This window comes from Silene latifolia, unplaced genomic scaffold (assembly GCF_048544455.1).
Source record: "Silene latifolia isolate original U9 population unplaced genomic scaffold, ASM4854445v1 scaffold_159, whole genome shotgun sequence".
Classification (NCBI taxonomy): domain Eukaryota; kingdom Viridiplantae; phylum Streptophyta; class Magnoliopsida; order Caryophyllales; family Caryophyllaceae; genus Silene; species Silene latifolia.
In genome coordinates, this window is record NW_027413143.1 from 165,766 (window position 1) to 188,422 (window position 22,657).

Below are 22,657 nucleotides of genomic sequence, written 5' to 3' on the forward strand. Positions count from 1 at the left end.
CGAAGCGCGTGGTGCAACCAACTAGTTGCCTAAAAATTGGTTGAGGTTGTATTTAGAGGGGCAGAAGTTGACTACAATTAATCCGATCTGATAGAACTCGAACTGGGTGAACCGAAACTAAATTAACGGACTCCGAGTTTTAACTATAAACCGGTAGTAACTTTGTTTGTTACAATTCGAAACTACCTCAACCGGCTTGAAGACAACGAATCTCTCTTATAACAATGGTGCAAATAAGACTAAATTTACATTCATCTTATATTTGATATTCAAATGATATTCGAAATCTCACCACCTTCTTCATTTGCGTAATGTAGTTATGCACTCCTTTGAAGTACAAGACACGATCATGAATATACAAAACTCAAAGTCTCAAACTCAACCCCATGAAACTCGAAACTGACTACTGGAACCCAAAAGCAACATAGGTAACTCAATTGCAACCTCTAAAAGCTACCCGCCTACACTCAACCCACATATTGACTATTGAGGTACATGGATTACGTAGCTATGTTAAAAGCCTTCAGAACTGTGCCATAAAATGAGAACTCATTCAAATGAACGAACTCTTCTCACATACTGTATGATAGCCCATATAAACCATATAGGTGTACAACCTAGAGCATATACGAGGTATACGACTATACGGCACAGCAATATAGAACGTATAGGTGTACAACCTACAGCGTATACTAGCATAATAATCCAAGGTATACGGCACAACAATTCCACCAATGGCGCAGTTTTGGCTACTGTAAGTCTGTAACACTAACACTGCTATACAGTAAACCAGATGCCATGAATATGGGCATAATTGTTCTGCGTCCCAAACAATCAATTCTTAAGACGGAATTATAAACATTAGGTCAGCTTTGTTGTCAAGAATTGCCACAAACATAATGAAAATCATTTCTAACATGTCAACAAATAATAATAACAGCTCAACTATTCTATCCTATAATGATACGAGTAATAGCAGAAGTTTTAAAGCTTTGTCGATTGGATAGGGACACAAATAGTCTGTCGAGCTTAGATTCAAATGAAAATGAACTTAATGCCGACTTGGCAACAAACCTATATTATCTGAAGAAACTCTAATCTCACCTTGAATTTCAGCCGCATCAAATCTTTATTGATTTAGCTTACAAAGTCATATTACAAGCATGAATAGTAGTCCACAAAGGAACAATGAGCACTCGACCTTTAAAAAAATACAGCTATTTCAACCCCAACATAGAGAGTCTTGTATGAGACAGTGTCCCGTGTAATACAAACCTAAATACTTGTGTATTACTCGTCTAATTATAGGCTAATAGATTTGTCTCACATACCAAAACCGTCTCATATAATTTTGTGATCCAAATAAATGGGACAACCTCCAAATTCATCAATATCCACTTCTCCCAAAGGGAGGGCTTCTACTTTGCTGCTGATATGCAGGCGCTGGCCGTGGTTTTGCAAACTCTGCGAAAATTACCCAACCGTCCAAAAACTACAAAGAAAAGGGAAAGACAAGGTCATTTGTTTCTCAAGATTCATGCAGACCATCACGAAAACTATTGACCAAAAGGCAGTAGACAATCTCAAAACCCCATTACAGAAAAGCAACTCCTGAGGATAATTGAGCATCTATGATATTAATTTAAGTTTCAAATGTGTAAGGACAGATGGATTCCCAAAACAATTGAAGGTACAGTAAGTCAGTAACCCTTCTTTCTATTGTTAAGTAAAGGTCATTTGATACAGTTCTCGATACAATTTTCATCTTGGTTCATTCTGAAAGGGTATCTGTGTTCTAACACAGGGGCAAGACAGCGTACATAAGAAATAATATGGTTTCATACAGCTCACTTACAGCGCCATTCATGCCTTCTATTCCAGATTTCGCCTCTTCTGTAGTAGCATATTTCACAAAGCCGAAACCTTTTGAAAAGCCTGAGACGTGATCAGTCACGACTTTTGCTGCATATAACAATGACACAATGAATCAGTATATGTCAACTTGTTGAAGCATAATTCTGACATCTACAATATCTGTAATAAGCATACCATGAACCACTTGGCCAAACTTCGAAAACGCTTCATGTAATCCATCTGTAGTTGTGCGTTTGCTGAGGCCTACATTCAAAAATATCAAAGAAAAATAAAATAAAAAAATCAAGTCTTTTGAACATCAGAAAGTCAAAAGAACGAACAATTGAGAAACAATGAACAAGGCAGCCAGGCTCAAAGAAAATGACTGAATACATTAGGATGAACAATGTCTACCAAATGGCATGGATTTTAATTTGACCAAATATCTTATCAGAAAAATTTTCTTATAGCCTGATTTCCCACTGTGCATGAATATCGTTTGCTCCCAATTATGTGCATTGAGGAAATAATTTATCGTCTATCAATTTAGTTTGGCTTTCCTACCACATCCCCAAGTATATAATAGCAGCATAATACACACGATACATCCACCAAAGTATATACCTTACACCTGCACCACTAACTAACTCCCCCTGCTCTCAAGCACATTGACAAACCCTTACTTCCCCATATAAGTAAAGCACCAACAAATGATCCAATCTTCCACAAAAGAATAGCCTAAAATTCACAAGAAATAATAAGTTGTGTTCATCACAATTCACAAAGCACGGAACCTGTGTCATTTTCAAAGGAATTCAACATTAAGAGCACCCATATGAGGGCACTAAATGCACGAGAGAGCAGTAGAGAGCAGAATTTATGCAAGACAAAGAATGAATTTGATGTTTTAATGCCAAAAGTTGGTGTTGTGATGGGCTGTAAGCCTGTAACTAAAGCCGAGATTAAGGAATGGAGCATTATGACAAAGACGATAGGAACAAGTATGCAGTGATAAAGGAAAAAAGAAGGTAGGGGGAAATGAAATGCAAGATTGGAAATATTTCCAACTTGGAGGGGTAATTTCCTGTAGGGGCCATAGGCAAATGCCAAATAGAGCGTATAATGTTAAAAAAAAATACGTGTGTATATAACAACTGTAAAAATAGGATTCTCCAAAAAAGAAAGATATTTTATCACTGAAGTATCAAAATATAAGGAACTTCTCAGCAAGTAATAGTTTGATAGACTGCTAAAGCAGTCAATTATTCAATTGTACTTCCAAGGGGAATCTGACAATCAAGACAACCAAATAAATTAGTGTCTTACAGCTCATTTTCAATCGCTAAGATATTCCAAACCTCAAATCTCTTCCAAAATAACAAGTCCCAAAGTTCAGCTTTGTCAAATGACGACTCAATAAGCACTTCAACAGCAAGTTGGTGGTTGCCCAAAACATTATAACAAGGCAAATGACAGATTCACTTTTACTTTGCAAAGTGGTAAAACATTATACACTATTTACACTACATTAGTGAAATGCAATTGTTCCTTGTAAACATAGCTCGGCTGCTTATACACAATAAATACATTAGTTATCTAATTAATTAGATTTAGCGACCTTCTCGGCCAAACACCCTAGCAACAACAATGACAACATAATTCCAATGCCTCAGCTCCAATAGTCCAACCTATAACCCAAAGCAAGGGGTCATATCTATGCAATCTTACCCCATTATTAGGTAAATATTTGTGATTATACACGGCTGCTTCTCAGCAAATGAACCACAAACGGTTTAGTGATCCATATTGCTTTATTCTATCATATTTTAAGGACAAAAATTAGTAATAAGTCTTAGCTTCACTAGAAATGGAAAACGACAATAGAATTATACGTAGGGCACCTCAACTATTTAACTATTTTTTAAGCTATAGGGCACCTTTGAGTTCACAAGAAGACCTACTCAGAATCATTGTCAAAAGAAATTTAAACAGAAAAGGGAGATGTAATAACAATGACAACAAGCCAATGTGTATGTGAGTTCATGAGAATGGCCAATGCTTCAACTTGCTCGAAGAATAAAAGTTTAGACACAAATGTAATTTTACCACGTGTTAAATACACAAAGAGACTGTTCAATACAGGAATACAAAAGAAAATTGGTCTCGCTTGTCATCCCTAGCTAATAAAAAAAAGTGCGTAATGTCAAAACTCAAATGTGAATTCTTTTTTGTTTTCATTAACCACCACTGAACACTCTAATGTTTAGGCCTTGTTTGGTTGCCCATGGGTGAATTGGAAAATTCCACAATTTAGAAAAATGCGAGATGTTTGGTTGCCCCATGGACGGTTCGAAAGGATGATTCATGTCAGCCGACCCCAAATCATTTTGGGATTAAGGCTCTGATGTTGTTGTTGTTGTTGTGTTTGGTTGCCCCAAATCTTTCTTTTTTCCATCAATTGCCAACTTCTCCACAATGGAAGAGTACGATTATAAGAAAACCCGAAACTAGTAAAAATTAAAATCATCAACAATGAAAGGCGCCACAGCAGAAACCAGTACACAGCTAACTGTGATATCAAGAGCAACACAGCGATGTAGAAGAATACGAATGCCATGTTAGTCTCATCTATTCTCACTAATTGTTAAGCATTCGTACAACATAATCTATAGTCTACTAATCTGCAACACTAGGCCTGGGTGATTGGAAACTCTTGTGTCAATTGAACCCCAGATGTCAACCAAACGAGTTTTGGGAAATTCATGTGTTTTGTAAAATCATGGGAAATTAATTCCCGTATAGCAACCAAACGAGGCCTTACATATCTGTAGTGACTTGAACACCTAGGGTTTAGCTCAAATCACAACATTTCTTCATCAAAAAATAAAAATAAAAATACAATTAATCGAAATAATAAAATTACCGCTAACGAAAAGGTTAGGGGAAGGATCAGCGACGGGAGCAGCGGGTTGTTGGGATGAAGGTTGAGGAGGTGTGAAATTGAAGGCTGATGTACAATAACGGTTTAGCCCCCGTGGCTTCGTCGCCGACATAGCTGCCATCACCGCTGCTTTCATCGCCATTGATTTTTTTAGGTGTGAGAGATTGAGGGTTTTAGGGTTTAGTTAGGGGTTTTGCGAACCAGTAATATAGAACGATTTTTTTTTTTTTTTTTTTTTTTTTTTTTAAAAAAAAAAAAACTACTCCTACTTTTTATTTACGGTTATTTGTGAACAATTATCTTTTTTATTTCTTCATTTTGCAAAAGACTATCAGAATTCCACTTTCGGCAAAAAAAGTCAAACTTTCCGGTGTTGACTTGCTCTTTTCTCCCTTTTCACACATATAACCTAGATTTCTCCATTTGTTCACCCTACAAAATGTGAAAAAACTTTTCTCCATGCCCAACACCTTATCAAAAGTATCTTTCATCTTAATCTCCCTCTCCCTCTCCATCTCCGTCATAAAATCACCTTTACTGCCACCTTCAACTACATCTTTACATTTCGACAACATTAACTTATAGACTACTTACGATTTATCAACCTAATGTCCATGAGTTCGTCTCAGACATATTAAAGTACCTTATTTTTCTTTTCATGGCAAAGATGGTGGGTATAAGAAAACGAATGAGATAATAGACAAGTAATCATAATAATGAATGCATAATTATTTTCGAATAGTTAACAGTAGGCGACTTTGTTTGCCTATAATAAATCATTATTGTTGAAGAAGTATTTACCATATTCTGATAAATTTCCATGGTGGTTTGTTTGATGAATTAGGATTTTGATTCGGGTAAGAGATGACAAATTGAGCTGATTAATGTTGGGTTTAATCAATATTTATCATCAATTATTAGGTTTAAGAAGTAAAAAATTAAATTTAACATGAAAATGACGACTCAACGTCGGAGAGTTGACCTTTTTTCGTCGGAAGTGGAATCCTGTTAGTCTTTTGCAAAATAAGAATGAAAGGTAGTTGAAAGTCAAAAATAAAATGAAAGATAATTGTTCACAAATGACCCTAAGGGTGTGTTTGGATTGAGGAATTTGGAGGGAAAAAGAGGGGAAGGAATTGAAAGGATGAGAAATCCATTGTTTGGTTAGCAAAATAAAGGTAGAAGGATTTGGAGGGGATGGAAAATGGATCCCTCCATTTCCCTCCTACAAGGCAAATTATTTCCCCACTATCATAGGCAAGATTTAGAGGAAAACCACCTCCTTCATTCTCCCTCCCCTCCCCTTCTCTTCCTTTCCCTTTCCTCCTTCCGCCTCCCCTCCCTTTCCCTCCTTTTTTCCTATCCAAACACACCCTTACTGGCTTAGTACTTACAGTTTAACGAAGCTGAGATTATCATTTTTGGACAAAAAGTAAAAGTTGATAATGTAGTAAAAAATGACAACTGCTCAAGATTTTCTTTAGGGTGTGTTTGGATTGACTGATTTGGAGGGAAAAGAAAGGGAGGGAGAGTAGGAGATTTAAAATCCCTTATTTAGATAGCAAATGAGGGTAGAGGGAAATGGAGGGGGAGAGATTTGGAGGGATCCAATTTCCCTCCTCCAAAGCTAATGAAAATCTCTCCACAATGGGCAAGATTTGGAGGGGATAGCAAAAGTGGAGGGAAGGGGAGGGGAGGGAAGGGGGAAGGAGGGAAGGGAAAGGGAGAGAAGGGAAGGGGAGGGGGAACGGGGTGTGGTTGTTTGGATACAATTTCCCTCCAAATCTTGCCCATTGTGGAGAGATTTTGATTAGGCTAGGAGGAGGGAAATTGGATCCCTTCAAATCTCTCCCCCTCTATTTCCCTCCACCCTCATTTCCTATTCAAACAAGGGATTTTAAATCCCCTACTCTCCCTCCCTTTCTTTTCCCTCCAATTCCTTCAATCCAAACACACCCTAAATAAAAGGTAGTTTTTGACAATTTTTTTTGTATGTTAAAAATATTAAAAATAATATCGAATACGAGTTTAAGTGACAAATCCGTAAAAAAATGGTCTAGTTGAGTAAAATGCGTAAAGCAAAAATCAAACCTAAATAATCAAACCTAAATAAAGAACATATTGCCAAATATAATTGTCTTAAATTACATTTCATTGTAACGAATACTCCGTATACATTCCACTCATTTGGATTGGGAAATATAGCAAATCACCCTCATAAGTCTGATACTAAGTGCAATTAAGCCCCCTAACTTACAAATGTAGCAAATCACCCTCATAAGTTTCTCTTAATGTGTAATTAACCACAAATCTTATTTTTAAGAATAAAATTTACTAAATTAATTATTATACTATTATTGAAAGTCCAAATATTTAATCAAATATAAATTCTAAAATTCCTAATTATCAAAAATACATGTTCGAATATATTTTTATAATATTTATTTATTTATTTTGGTGAAAAAATGTTCACAATATGAGAATTTAAGTGAAATTACAAAATTACATGACCAATTTTTTTTTTTTTTTTTTTTTTTTTTGAGGAAAACACCCCGAAGGGTATTACTACATTAAAGATAAATCATACGCCACCGCAGAGTCCGCAACAGGAGGTAACAAGTTTGACCACACAGTTTTACCATCTACCCTAGGAAAAACATGAGCTAAAGCATGGGCCACCGAGTTATTAATACGACTCGTATGCGACCAAATAACAGAATGAAAACTAGATGAAAGCGATAAAATGTCTTCGATAAGTAATAAAAACAAACTCCTCCCATTACGTTGTGCTTGCAGCGCTTCAATCACCTGAAGACAGACACTTTCCACCACTACATCTCGGTGACCACGAATCTGTGCCTCTTGCAGACCGTCATATATTGCCACCGCTTCCGCAAACCGAGGATCCCACTCCGAGCTTCGCACTATCGTCATGTCCCATAGCACCTCCCCTCTCGTATCCCTGCAAACTACTCCCGTACTAACTCCTTCTCCTTCCTTGACCCCCGCATCTACATTAATCTTGACGTAGCCATTCATCGCCGGCTTCCACCCATCATTCTCACTCTCCTCCATCCTCGCCTTTCTCCTATCTGGACAACCATGTCCCCCCTCACCCCCGCTCCGAAAGGATGTCCCTAGCACGCCTTACAATTCTATCTGGTTCTATCATGGCCCCGTCAAACGCTACCTTGTTCATGTGCTCCCAGATCGCCCAACATCCAACCATGTACTTCTCCACCTCCCGCGCATCGCCAGCTCTCCAAATCCCCTCCACCCAGTCCCGAACCTCACCCACTCCATCCGCCATATCCTCCTCCTCGGCCCCATCCAAGTTGAGAGAGCTCCACACCCACTTAGCCACACTGCAATCTCGGAACAAGTGTAAAGATAATTCGGAACTAGAGGTACAAAAATAACAAGAATAAGACTCACCTCTTACTCAGGCTGCTATGTTATCCAAGGTTGCCAGAGCTCCGCTACACAGCTGCCAAAAGAAAATCTTGATGCGAGGCCACACCCGAGTTTTCCAAAGCCGATTCCACAACCATCTTTCTCTCTCCTAGTTCGACGGGCCACCTACATCATTAAGCTCCCCTACCAAACAAGCATATGCCAATTTGACCGTATACTCACCGTCTATATCAAGACTCCAATACCAGTCATCCCTCGGCATGTTCGGACTAGTACGGATATTTAAAATGCGGATCGCTTCGAAAGGCAGGAACATTCTCTCAACCAGCTCCTTATCCCATCCCCTCCCATGCGGCTTCAAAAGGTCAGCCACATTCATAGCTTCGCTCCCCGGTCCACATGGTGAAATAACCTTACCACTCTCATTACCTTCGACCCACGCATGCCCCCACACCCTTGTATCTCGTCCATCTCCAATTCTCCGACGCAAACCTCGCTCCAAAACCGTACGGGCACCAAGTATACTTCTCCAAGTGTAGCTCAGCCTATATCCCACATCCGCAGTCATAAAATCTCCCGTTCGGAAATAACGAGCCTTCATAACTCAAGCTCATAAGCATTCAGGCTCAGTCACAAGACGCCACACGCCTATTTACCTAAAAGAGCGTTATTGAAAAGCTCGAAGTCTCGAAAGCCAATTCCAGCCTCACTCTTGGGTCGACATAAACGCTTCCATGAAACCTAAGATATGCCTCTTTTGCCCTCCTCATGTCCCCACCAGAACCGAGCCACCATCGATTTAAGAACGTTACAAAAGTTCGCCGGGATTTTGAACACACTCATCACATAGGTAGGAAGTGAATTGGCCACAGCCTTTATGAGAACCTCCCTACCAGCCCTAGACAATAATTTCCCCCGCCAAGCTTGCAAGCTCTTACTCAGTTTATCCCGAAGAATGTCCGTAAGAACTTTTTTAGAGTGCCCCACAACCGTTGGTAAACCCAAGTATCTCTCCTGGACCTCCACCTCCCTCACCCCAAGTCTCGCAGCTATTTGCTCCCTCACACCCCTTCGGCCCCCTTACTGAAAGAAACAGTGGTCTTATCCAAACTTACTAATTGGCCTGAAGCAGCTTCATACCGTCGCAATATGTCATTCACAACGCCCGCTTCCTCCTCATTCGCTTTCACGAAAAAGATGCTGTCATCTGCAAAAAATAAATGAGAAATGGTCGGCGCACTGCTTGAAATCCGTAGCCCAGTTAGAGACCCTCGTTCCACAGCTCTCCGGACAAGGTTGGAGAGCGCTTCCGCACAGAGAATAAACAAATATGGTGATAAAAGATCTCCCTGGTGAAGCCCTCGCTGGGGGCGAAAATTATCCGTCGGGACACCATTAATGAGAACAGAGAAGGAAACAGACGATACACATGCCATTACCCGCGAGACCCAATCCCTGTCAAAATCCATCACCTCTAAAACCCGTCTGAGGAACACCCACTCCACCCTATCATATGCTTTAGCCATGTCTAATTTGATCGCCATACCGCCCTCCGCATTGCTTGAGCACTTCATATGATGAAACATTTCGAACGCAATAAGCACATTATCAGTTATCAAACCGGCCGGGGTAAAAGCACTTTGATTTTCAGACACAATCTCTCCAATAAACCCTTTCAGTCTATTAGCAAGAACCTTAGAGACCAGCTTATACACCACATTACAAAGACTGATCGGTCGGAAATCTCTAATCTTATACGGCGCCTTCTTTTTGGTATCAACACAATATTGGTTTTATTAAAATCATTCGGGTCCAGCTCCCCGCGTAAAATACCCAAGACCGTCGCAATAACATCCGACCCAATAATGTGCCAGAAAGATTGAAAGAATAGAGCATTCATATCATCAGGTCCCGGCGCTTTGAGCGGGTGCATTTGGTTCAAGACCTCCACCACTTCCTCTTCTCGGTATTCGAGCCGCAGCCTCTCATTCATTCTATTATGGACTCTCCCTTCCAAACCCATCAGCATGGCATCGAAATTCCGTGACTGTGTCGAAGCAAAAAGTTCCTGAAAATAGTTCGAAGCAACCCCCGCAATTGCCTCCTGCCCCGACCTCTCAAAACCGCTATCATCAATCAACATCCCTATATAATTCTTTCTTTTTCGCTCACCCGCTCGAGTATCGAAAAATTTGGTATTGCGGTCACCATCCTGTAGCCATAGAGCCCTAGAACGTTGCCTCCAATATTGTTCTTCTTGGCGTCGAAGGGTAGCAATTCGGAGACAAGTTTCTTCCGCTTCCTAATTTCCTCCTCGGTCCTACTCCCTTCTGATAACCTATCTAATTGTTTACATTTGCGCTCGACCATATACCCAATTTTACGGATGCTAGATTTCTTCCACGCCTGTAATTCTTTTGCACACTCATTAATAGCCGCACCCAACTCACCACACCCCTTACCAACACCTCGCCTAATCGCCTCCTCGCACCCCTCCTCGCCAATCCACATTTGCTCAAATTTAAAGTCACGTTTCACCTCTATCACCGTAGCACGCCTGTCCAGAAGCAGCTTAATCAGTGCGTGGTCAGACCATTCCCGAGTTAAATGGATGAGTTTAGCATACGGGAAAAGTTCCAACCACGAGCTTGTGCACATAGCTCGATCTATCATACTTTGTTTGTTCGCTTCTCCTGCTTGCCCATTATCCCAAGTGAACTGGTACCCCTCCCACCCAATACCAGTCAGGCCACAATCATCTATAGCTGTTCGAAAATTGTTCATTTGCCACTGTGGTCTACTCCCTCCTTTCATCTCAGTCGAAAAAAGGACCTCGTTAAAGTCTCCCATACAAAGCCATGGTACATCTGATTGCCCACTAAGGAGTCGATGTAATTCCCAAGATAAATGTCTATCTGAAACCACATGCCATCCGTAGAAACCTGTAACTCGCCACTCTCTACCTCCCTCCTTCACCAATAGATCAATGTGATGAACCGATGTCGTCAAAAGAGAACAATCGAGTTCATTCTTCCACATAAAAGCTAGCCCGCCAGCACTCCCCATACAATCAACCTCTATACCAAAATACCCATCCAGCTTCTCTCTCACTCTCCGCATTTCACGACCACACAATTTGGTTTCACATAAAAAAAGCATGGTCGGGGCTTCCTTACGCACCAAAGCACGTAAATTATTTACAGTGTCGGGGTTGCCCAATCCCCGACAATTAAGGCTTAGAAGATTCATTGGGCCCAGCGGGGTTGCGCGCCCTCAACCTCCGCCTCATATATTAAGACGTCCCCGTCTGTCATATTTTTTAGCTTCTTACTGCCCTCATCCCCAACATCATCTTCACGACCTATTTTCCCACATTCCCCAACCGCCCCTTCGCGACTCCTCTCAATCACCTCCCTTGCCAGCCTTGTCCACGTCAGTGGCCTCTTTTCCACCCTCAACACACCAGGAGCCAAGCATGGTGTCACGACATTCTCACCCGTCACTTCCCCCGCTGCCTCACACCTTCCCTTACAACCCGTCTCCCTCCCTATCTCTGCCAAACATTCATCATATCCCCCTCTCCCTCACTGCCCCCCTGCCCCTGCTTCCCACTACCACCAGTAAAGTCCTCCCCCTTCTTCTCCCCTTCTATCACCACCAGCTCATTTCCTGCATCCCCCATAGTTGCCCCCACTTTTGTATATGTACCCGTGCCCATAGATACCACGGATTTCTTGGCTTTCAAATCAAGAGCAATAGCTTGCAATTTATCGATCATCTTAGCAATATCGATCTCACCATCTCGAACTGTCTCCATCTCAAAAGCAGTGTTTAGGTCTCGTCGAGCACGACCTAGACTCTCAATCGGAGTTTTGATCACCTTCAAGGGAGATGCCCTAAGCCAGTCCCCATAACACAAGTCTCCTTCGTCATATGGCCCATCGTCACAATCTTTTTCGCCATGCCCTATCTTGCCACACCCATAGCAGTACAAGGGTAGGCGTTCATACTTTACTTCGAACTCAACAACTCGCCCTCCCTTCATTCTAATCGGTACCATCGTTTTTAGGGGAATCCTAACGTCATGCAAGACACGAATGCGAATAGCTCGATCAAGATCACTATTAGGCCCTACGTCCATCGCAATATAAGACCCCAGAGATGCCCCAATTTTACGAACATTTGTCTCACACGATCGTCCAGTGATAGGTAAATCATAGATTCTAGTCCAAATTGGGAAAAAGAACAAGGGGACATCAGTGAGTTTACCTTCGCAATTAGGTTTATTGAAGCACCACAGAAATTTGTCAAAATGCCACGGTTGGCCCTCCAAAACCCTAGTCTTGTCCCGTTCAGAACCAAATCGAAAGACAAAAAGCTTCTCCTTCATATCGATCGCATTCCCAATCATTGGTTTCGTGGGATTCCATAACCTAATCATCGAGTTGATGGTGGCCTTTGCGTTCACAAACTTGTTCGCCCATATTTTACCAACGAGAATCAGTTTATTCTTGTCAAACCCTTCATCGACCCCCTCGTCCCATTCAAAAACCCTATCGTCACCCTCACCCTCCTCTGCAATCGACCTCTTCCCATCCCGGATTAAGCCTCGCCTCAAACTTTCTACCTGGCCCTGCATAGAAAACAAAAACAAACAAAGACAACAAAGCAAAAACAATCTCGTGATCGAAATCGCGAGATTAGCCTCGAGCAAGAAGGATGGACGCTAAGAAGAAATAGACAAAACCCTAGGAGACTCTAGGAGCCATAATATTCAAACGAATTTTTAATTTTAATTATATGACCAATTTTTTGTTTAAATTTAATTTGGTTTCCATTTTTTTGTTGAATATGTTTAAATTAAATTTGGTTTCCATTTTTTGTTGAATATGAGAATTTTTAATAGATATATTTAAAATCATTTTCATAATAAAAAATATTAATTTTAGTTAAAAAAAAAAGGTAGAAAATTTGATTTGTGCTTAATTACACATTTTTGGAAACTTACAAGCTAATTTGCTACCACTCAAACTTAAGGGGTTGATTGTAACTAATTTACAATAATACCGTTTTAACTCTTGATCGGGAATATAATGGCCATTTATTTGTGAATTCACAATTTCACATAATAACTGGTCCAACTCCAAGCACGCTGTTAATCAGCCTGTTCTTGTTCTTCCCCAAATTGAAATAATCCGAAACCCTAATTTGATGATGCAGTTATATTTCTGAAGCAATTAACCCAAAAATGGAGATCGTAACTGGCGACAGATACCTAGAATCTCTGGTAAAATTCGTGGAAAAGAACAACAGCGGATTAATCGAAGGAACAATTACACTTAAACTCAACGCTGTCGGATTACACTATGTACAATCAAGGCTAGAAGCATTGCATGAGCTTGAAAGTTTGATATCAGGTGCTCCTGTCGACTATCTTCGCGCTTACGTTTCCGATCTCGGCGATCATAGGGCGCTTGAGCAGCTTCGAAGGATTCTTTGCCGTCTTACTATGCTTAAAATCGTGTCGATTTTGCCTACGCCGATACGAGACCCTACTCCTGTGTCTTTGCTTCCGTTTGGGCGGTTGAAGGTTTTGGAGCTTCGTGGTTGTGATCTCTCTACCTCCGCTGCTAAGGGTTTGCTTGACTTGAGACATACTTTGGAGAAACTTATTTGTCATAATTCCACTGTATGTATCTATCTTTTTGCTTTTCTGCTTTCTTATTTATATAGTTGTGTGATCAAGTAATTATCGGTTTTATACTAGTTTGGAATGGAGGTAATTATTAACCGAGTAATTGACCTTGATAGAAGAAGAAACAAGGCAATGAAAGTAAATAAAATATCAGGTGGTTAAGCTGAAGGGTCAGGAGGAACCTGAAGTGGGCAGTGTTTTGTAGAAAGTTGATGTCTTCCTTGTTTCGTCTTTTTTTTTGGGTGTAAAGGGAGCCACTAGGGCGTTTTTGATGCTGATGGGACTTGAACCCAGGTCATGAGCATCACCTCTCACGACTATACCAACTAAGCCAGTTGACATCTTCCCTACTCAGGCGTAAGAAATATGTAATTTTAGTGTTAAGCTGAAGGGTCAGGAGGAAGTGGGCAGTGTGTTGTAGAAAGTTTATGTCTTCCTTGTTCAGTCGTTTTTTTTTGGTATAAACGGAGCCACTAGGACGTTTTTGATGCTGACGGGACTTGAACCCAGGTCATGAGCAATTGAGCATCACCTCTCACGACTTTACCAATTAAGCCAGTTGACATCTGCTTCCTTGTTCAGTTGTAGGTAATTATAGTGTTGAGTTAGTTATTTGCAGTATATGAAATTGGGTCTCGTGGATTTTTTAAGGATAATTAGAGCAAGTGTTGGATTGAATAGTTTCAGAACTTTGGGCTAAAGAAGTTATAGTCAAAACATTAGTAAGAAAGGTATTCCCATCATCTGTAAAACTTTGTACGGAAGAGCGTTTAGAGTGCATAGATGTTAGGCAGATGTTGTAACGCATACAATGTATCTGAGAGCTTGCTGAGCAGATGTTATCATTTGAATCAACATTATTCTAGTCACTTTCCTATGGCTTATATGCTTTTCGTGCATGCTGGTATCTCAGCTCGATACTTTTTGTGGCCTTAACTGCAAATTTATCTCTATCTACTGTTATACACAAGTTGAAGTGAAATAAACACTGACCAGTTATCATGTTACATAGTCAATTCGGCTGGCTACTTTCACTCGATGTCTGTGTAGGTATTGCACTCTTCCATTTTTTTTTTAATCCTGAAACCTCTTTTTAGTTCTCTGATAATGCTCTGCGCCTCTGCCTCACGTACAGCCCAGTAGTGTGATTGGGTCAAATTTGTCTCTACATAAATATCTTTATGGAAGGAGTGTTTTCTTGTAGTCAGTGGGTTCTTTTATCCTGTCTTGTAGCAGCAATATAGCCACCCTTGCATGAGAGGATCCTGAAAAAGTGATATGTTTACCTTTCCTCAATAATCTGCATAGCGCCATGAAATTTTGACTGATACAGTATTATATGTATAATTTATTTTCGCTTTCCATTTTTTTCACTTAAATTCTTTTATTTTATTTTATTTTGAAATCTATCTTACTAGTTTCTTCTTCTAAGTGAATATTTTAGCTCATTTTTCCTCCATCCCTCATTGTAGCATTCACTGTTTGTGAGTAAGATTGAGGAGGTGTTGATACTCCTCCGGACATCATGAATTTATGATCTGATCGGTGATGTCTATGCTATGTTGAATAACAGGATGCACTACGCCATGTATTTGCTAGTAGAATTGCAGACATAAAAGAGTCACCACAGTGGACCCGGCTTTCATTTGTATCATGTGCCTGTAATGGGTTGATTCTAATGGATGAATCATTACAGCTTCTTCCAGTTGTTGAAACGCTTGATCTTAGCCGAAACAAGTTGTCAAAAGTAGATAATCTACGGAAGTGCACGAAATTGTCACACTTGGATCTGGGATTCAATCAACTCGGATCAGTTTCATTGTTTAGAGAGGTACGTATCATAGTTGTCAGGGTTTTTTAAAGATTCTATGGCAACTCAGCTCTTGGACAACTTAATGTGACGCCTCTGTACGAGTAGATTGTTTTCAGACCCTTGATGAGAGATTTTGCAACCACCAAAAATTTGCCTGTTCAAATTAAATGTGGATTTGAAGCCCACGTACGGCATTGATTTGGGCCTTTAGGCCATGTAATGTTTCATGTTTTTTTTAGGTTATAACTTATGTACTACTTCCTCTGTTCCAATAGGTTGTATGCGTTGTTTTTTTGGAAAATTTATTAGGATGGCAAAACATGCAGGGTAGAAGGGCAATTAAGCAACACAATCTCTCTTGTACCCTTTAAATAATTCACACCACCAGCCAACACGTTGCTCCTCCCACCACCACATTTCCTCTACTCATTTTGGAACAAATCATCAGTCAACACCTCGCTCCACCACTATCTCGACCTCCGTATACTCGCATAACTTCACACCTCCTTGCCTCACCTCCACATGCGCTCTTTACACCGCCGCAACCTCCTTCCAGATCTGTAATTTTGGATTCTCGGCGGATGTGGTGTCACTGGGTCAGGTGCTGGTGAAGGTGGGATAGGGGTCGCTACCTGAAGGAGATGTGGAGGATTGGAGGTGGTAGATGTTTTTCAGATCTGGGAGAGTTTGATAGTCAAATGGTGGAGTCGCCTTTGTTAGGTGGGGAAAGGTAATGAATGATTGGCTTCGTGGCCAATTGTTGGAAGGGGAGTAAGAGTTGCTAGTCAAATGGTGGTGGGTGGAGGTTCATGGGAGGGATTAATTCTGTTTGCTGGTGGTAGAGGCGGAACTAAGTGGCAGATGTGACTGTGGTAATGTGGCCGAGGTGGCTGGGCTTTCGCCGTGAGCTGTGGAGCGGGTATTGGTAATATGCGTAAAAATGGTGGAAGATAAAGGTGGGGCTGGGGTGGTGTTGTTGCGGTGGTGGCGGGCCTTAGCTTAGGTGTGGTGTTGAGGTGGGTGGGTTATAATAACTGAGAGCATTACAACTTTTTAACAAAGTCATCACTCACCAAAATAAGAAACAAATACAATCAATTGAAACTGTTTAAAATGGAATACATATACAACCTACAGGAACAGAGAACTAGTGTCAAGGCCTATCCTAGACAAAAGATAAGGCTCTTCGAGACTCTACAAACTGTAGGACGATCCTAGCGGACTCGTGCGTCTTACTAGGTTGAACCGACCCAAACGAATGTAAGCCTAACTCATTTTTAAGGTCTAGGTTAACAACGATCGATTCACTTATTGTGACCTCGCGTACCCGTGTCGGATACTGGACGCTCAGGACATGGGTAGGAGTGTAGGACACTTGGACACTTCATTTTGGACCAAAAAATTGATTTTTTTCATAAAGTGGACAAATCCGACACTTGGACACGTACCCGTTTCGAATACTTCTAATTTTGAATTTTATTAGCTTGGTGTCATGATACTCCAATCTTTTTGCCATCTTCCTATAACTTGTTCTAGTGCCCTTTAACTTTGATGATTTGAGATCTTTACTTTGTCCCATCTTTCTAAGAGGTAATGCCTAATCGTGCTCGGGTTATTATCGTTTGTTTTACTTTAGGTTATTAATTGCATTAACATGAATATTGCTATTTGTTGTATTCTGGTCTTTAGCTCATTGCTTGTATAGGTTTAATGCCCTATTTTGTTTGTGGGATTTTTGCCCAACTTTCAGTTTGGGGTCTCTTTGAGTTGCTCCATTTTGAAGCGGCTTGACTTTTTGTTACCCTTGTTTGATTTTGGGTTAATCATTCATTTTTTTCCCCGACTACCCAATGCTTTTGTAAATTGTGGCTCATGCCCATCAATCATTTTTTATTTTCTCTTGGCACTTTTATTAACAATTTTACTTCTCCTTGGAGTAGCACAGTACGGACTTCATAATTTGTTTTTTATTTTATTTTTTTATTTTTTTCAAATGTAGTACACATGCCTAATTGGTTAGTTATTCACTTATTATTATTATTATTTATTTATTTATTTATACAATGTAGTACTAATACATTTATAATTAGAGAGAAATATATTAGAGAAAAGTTAGAGAGGGGAAATGAGGGGTATAATTGTCAATATTGTACTGCAATGAGTAAAATGTGTACTGCTAAAATCAACACCCTTTTTTTTACATTAAACCCAGAAAAAAAGCCATAGACTCTGTTGCTCCGATACCATGGGATTTGGGCAGCGGCAGTATGGACCCAAAAGTCACCAACATAGATCATTATATAAGTTGGAGTGATACACTTATACAATTTTGGGAAGGATGTAAGAGAACTACTCTCTCATACGGTGACACCTTGTAGCTCTCAATGAGAGCACAAGACTACACCACAGTATAATGCATTCTACACAAGCCTACTTATACAACTTACATAACTTTAAACTTCTCTTAGCTAATTATGTTCCTCCTTAGCTTAACGCAACATATAATAGATTAACTTCTCACTTTTGGAGCTATGTGGTTTCTCATATTTAGGAATATATATTGGGAGTGGTGGACGTTTTTCTTTGATTTGGTTTAGAAAATTGCTGTTAATTCTAGCTGTACTGTCTTTTATTTTCATCCTTGTTTCTCGTTCTAGGGAGAGCATTTGAAAATTGTCATTTGCGTAGCTGGAGTTCAGTGAAGAATCTGGCATTTATATGACAAGTTGAGCAATTCTTTGGTTAAAAGCACACATTTCTTGGAGACAGTGTGTGATTGTTTTTATTTTCTTTGTCTATGCAGGTCAAATGTCATATAACTAAACTTGTTTTGAGAAGCAATGCATTGACATCCTTGAAAGGGATTGAGTCTTTGAGAACAATTGAAGGGCTTGATGTTTCTTACAACATCATCTCCAACTTTATGGAGTTAGAAGTCCTTTCCAGCCTACCAGTTTTAAAGAATTTTTGGCTTGAAGGAAATCCTCTTTGTTGTGCTCGATGGTATCGGCCACAGGTTTTCAGCTATTTCGCACATCCTCATCAAGTGAGTTCTGGTTTTACGCTTTGTATTTACTCTGCCTAGATGAAAGTGCTTCCATTATTAAATTGAGTAATTTTGTAGCTTTTTGTTTATTTATTTTGTATTATTTTTTTTGTTTGCTAATGTTGACTACACTGCCTAGATTCATGACCGGCTCTTCATAAGTTTCGTTTCAATTTCATTGTTTTTATAGAGAAATAGTTTGTCAATATCTGATATCCTAAATGATGTTGTATTCCCTCCATCCCCATATAAGGTCTGCATTTTGCTTTTTAGGTTGCCGTAAGGTTTACATTCCCTTTGTGGTGATGCTCTTGTTAGATCCAAAAGCGAGCGGTGTAGCTAAAACTTTTGGAATCTTATATTCATTTGCCAAAAAACAACTAGTTTGATACATTTATAGAGGGCCTACTTTCAAATGTGCACCTTCAATATACAGGCGACATGGGCTTGTCCGACAGATTGTGCTAGAAATTACTTCCTCCACTTTTTTCAGTTACCCCGAATTTTCAACTTGCTCCTCCTATAAAATGGCAAATGGGACTACATGGAAAAGACGGAGGGAGTATGTAATACCCCCCCGGAGCTTTTTGTATCCTGTATTCTGGTGAAATGCGATCATGTATTTTGATATTTGCTATTATTTTCTGTCTTAAGGTGACATTGGATGACAAAGAACTGAGTACAAGAGAGTTTTGGAAGCGGCAGATAATTATAGCCAGAAGGCAAAGAAAACCTGCTAGCTATGGATTTTACTCTCCTGCCAGTGAAGGCAGTGAGAGGGAGGGATTTATTAATGGAAAACGGGTAAGAGATTTGTTCATATTATATAATTGCAAAATAGTTTTGTTAAGAGTTTGTTGTATAGATTTTACTTTCTTATAGATTTTACTTGGTTTACTTTTAAGGCATTCCGGATCTTTAAGTCTATTTCGGTTTAAAATCGTTTTAATCCTTTCTCTCGATTTAAATTTTAAGTTTTTATAAAAGAAATCCGGAATTCGATTTTAAAACCCCTAAGTTTACCTTGACTTTCCATTACATTTTCGTTCTCCCTTTTTGTTTTTCATTTTCCCTTTTTATTTGCATTTTGAGGCGTGCGTTCACCCATGGACGGTTCGAAAGGATGATTCATGTCAGCCGACCCCAAATCATTTTGGGATTAAGGCTCTGATGTTGTTGTTGTTGTAAGAGTTTGTTGTATGTCTGAGCGAGAAATGCCACATTGCCCTTGCTTCGTAGGCTGTAGCCTTTGTTGGAACTGATAGCCTGTCTTCTGTGATCACATTTGCAGAAGAAACTTTCTCGCCTAGCATGTATAGAAAATGAACAGTATGGAGGCAATATGTCTTTTGATCAAGAGTCAGTGTCCTGTGAAAATGAGAGTCAAGATGGGGGTGAGAAAGCCCTTTCTGATAGTGAAGGTGAAATAAGTAGTCTGATAAATCGAATTGAGCGTATGAAGAAAGAGCGTTCAAAATTATGGCTGGAGGATTTTACGGGTTGGACAGATCAAGGATCTGAAAGCATGGTTGATGAAAGTAGGCATATTCCGGACGTCTTATCTTTTGGCAGAAGCAATTTGACCATTGCAAGAAACGGCATGCATGTTGGAGAGAGTTCGAGATACTCCGAGTGTGTATCAGATTCAGGCACTGGTTCAGAGGTTGATAAAAATATGAACTTTCTTGAATCAAGTACCTCTTTTACTAGTTCATATACTAATCATGCTCATAGATGGCATGATTCTGATACTGCTAGAACAAATCTAGAAGGACGTACTGTGAGTTTTGGTGGTACGCCTGTTCGGGACATGAGGTCACTCTCTAGGGGCAAATCACCTCCACACTATCGTGAAGATATTCTCTATCGCCGCCATTTCCTGGAGGAGGAAATTCTACAGTTGTCTGCCGAGTCCCTTTCTCTTGCATCTTCTGATAGTGATACTAGTTGTGATGAAGACATAGATATAAACTTGAAAAACCTGCCTGTCTTAGTAGCCAGTGCTTCCTCTAGACATTCCGTCGATGAGAGGGGTGTTGAAGCATTGGTCTCACCAGATGCATATGCTCAGAAATCCATTGATGAGCTTGACAGAAGAGACGATTCTTCAGAGCGAGCACATGATGGTGTACCTCATGTTGATGACTATGACAATGTTGTCACTTTCAACCAACCTTCTGAACATTATGAGAAGAGAAGCGCTAAAAGGAAAGCCAAAAAGAGAGCTGTTTCACTGTTGGGAGATACAGCGAAAGGTATGGATGTCATCGGAAATAATCGAGAGGTGAATACACCATCAGTGCATACCGAGCCTACAGGAGACCAACCACAGGGGAGCCATCCAGGTTCAGAGGCTGATGATTGACGAACTACCTTCGAAGTATTGCTAATCATTTGTAACCGATTCAGCAGTTAGCGATACTTGTGAGAAGTGCATTTGCTGCAATTGTGTAGTTGAGAATGAGCTTGGGTGGAGAGAGGTATGTTAATAAATTTATTATACCATCACTCAGAAATGTTGTCTTTGTTGGGAAAAATTGATAGAAATACCTTTTATATACACCTTGTTACAAATACCTACCTTAATAACTTCTTTTCAAAAATAACTGCCGGTTACGAAGTATGACATTTTGAATGTCAAGGAGACTACGAAGAATGGTTACATTCAGAGTGTATGAGCCTATGTGGTTCCAATAATGGGACTTATACTACTAAGGAGGGTTACCGGTGGCCGATTCGTACTCAGGAAGCAGATTTGGTTTCCTATTGTGTGGAACAGAGTGAATGTCCCTAAGCACTCAGTGATAGGGTGGCTGTTTGTGCAAAACAGATTGTTGGCTAAGGGTAGGCAGTTGCATTTCCGAGTTATAACTGATGGACAATGTGACGTGTTGTGGGCTGCCTGAAACTCACAACCACCTGTTTTTTGAATGTGTTTTCAGTAGGATGTGTTTGGGTTATTTGGGAGACTGGCTGGGATTATTTTTTCCGTACCGGAATGTAATGGAATGGTGCATTAAGTTTGAAGTGTGAATTTCTGATGAAGAAGCAAATTGTTGTTGCTGCGCTGCAATCATGGCTCTCGTTTACCATATGTGGCAAGCTGGGAACAAGAGTTGAGAAGAACTGGTTATGATGCATCCCAGAAGTGTTATTATAGATGGTTCAGAATGAGGTGCAACTGTGCAAGTGCGTGTCGAAAAGGAGAATTTGGTGTGTAAATATCATAAATAGGATGTTGTGGGTTTGAATAGGTTGAATTATGTTTTAATCTGACCTATACGATGGCAGTGTGGTGATGTACTTAACCTTGATCATTTATTAATACGATAAAATTTTACATTTCACCAAAATTGTAAAATTTGATCTGACCTCCATTTCTTTTGAGGAAATGAAGAGGATCCTTACCCCTTTACGGTGGTATTTCACACTAAGAATATTATTATGAGAAGGAGGGAATCTCAAAAAAAAAAAAAAATCGGAAATCTAAGTGAGAATGTAATTTTTATAACTTGATGCTCGTATTTTTGAAATGGATGATTGAATTAAAAAGGGAAGGTTTGATATTTCTTTTGGGTAAGCTCTCATTCTTAATGCATAATGTTGACTTGATGCTCCCAACTCCAATCTACACTACCTATAGCCGGATAGGCAAGATCGAATTGCACAGGCTTCAGTTTTTCTCCGTCTTTCGAGTTTACAATTAGACGATCTAAAATAGATTGCATTGAGGCAGAACATACGAAGTATGTATTTACAATAGAAGTAGAAACATAACAAAGGCAGACAGTTCAGTGACCGATGAAGATGTACAAAATTCACCATAAACGATACCAATTTGTAAAGACTTGTACTCCGTATTACTTAAAAACAAAAAACGATTTTATACCAATT

The 22,657-nt window shown here is 39.9% G+C and overlaps 4 protein-coding genes across 5 annotated transcripts; 1 reads left to right on the top strand and 3 right to left on the bottom strand.

Annotated features, from left to right (window-relative positions):
* Positions 1-1,040: 1,040 nt before the first annotated feature.
* LOC141637996 (organelle RRM domain-containing protein 2, mitochondrial-like) lies at positions 1,041-5,120 on the bottom strand. 2 transcript variants are annotated; one of them, XR_012541966.1, is made up of 5 exons: positions 4,778-5,011; positions 2,050-2,118; positions 1,856-1,962; positions 1,234-1,492; positions 1,116-1,201 (listed from the first exon to the last, which is right to left on the bottom strand). XR_012541966.1 is itself a non-coding variant. In XM_074447448.1 (4 exons), exons 1-4 carry the CDS (start codon positions 4,935-4,937, stop codon positions 1,388-1,390), a joined length of 441 nt encoding a protein of 146 aa, XP_074303549.1. In that variant the 5' UTR covers positions 4,938-5,120; the 3' UTR covers positions 1,041-1,387. The 2 variants fall into 2 exon arrangements, 1 of the variants encoding a protein (XP_074303549.1); XM_074447448.1 differs by having other exon boundaries at positions 1,041-1,492; positions 4,778-5,120.
* Positions 5,121-7,360: 2,240 nt separating this feature from the next.
* Positions 7,361-7,870, bottom strand: LOC141637979 (uncharacterized). Its single transcript, XM_074447414.1, has one exon. It carries the CDS (start codon positions 7,868-7,870, stop codon positions 7,361-7,363), a length of 510 nt encoding a protein of 169 aa, XP_074303515.1.
* A 37-nt stretch (positions 7,871-7,907) lies between these two features.
* On the bottom strand, positions 7,908-11,329 carry LOC141637980 (uncharacterized). Its single transcript, XM_074447415.1, has 5 exons — positions 10,382-11,329; positions 10,050-10,277; positions 9,325-9,903; positions 8,455-8,804; positions 7,908-8,160 (listed from the first exon to the last, which is right to left on the bottom strand). The coding sequence occupies exons 1-5, from the start codon at positions 11,327-11,329 to the stop codon at positions 7,908-7,910; spliced, it is 2,358 nt and encodes a 785-aa protein (XP_074303516.1).
* A 1,917-nt stretch (positions 11,330-13,246) lies between these two features.
* LOC141637971 (uncharacterized) lies at positions 13,247-22,178 on the top strand. Its single transcript, XM_074447406.1, has 5 exons — positions 13,247-13,898; positions 15,478-15,735; positions 18,521-18,763; positions 19,418-19,567; positions 20,055-22,178. Exons 1-5 carry the CDS (start codon positions 13,458-13,460, stop codon positions 21,126-21,128), a joined length of 2,166 nt encoding a protein of 721 aa, XP_074303507.1. The 5' UTR covers positions 13,247-13,457; the 3' UTR covers positions 21,129-22,178.
* Positions 22,179-22,657: the final 479 nt, after the last annotated feature.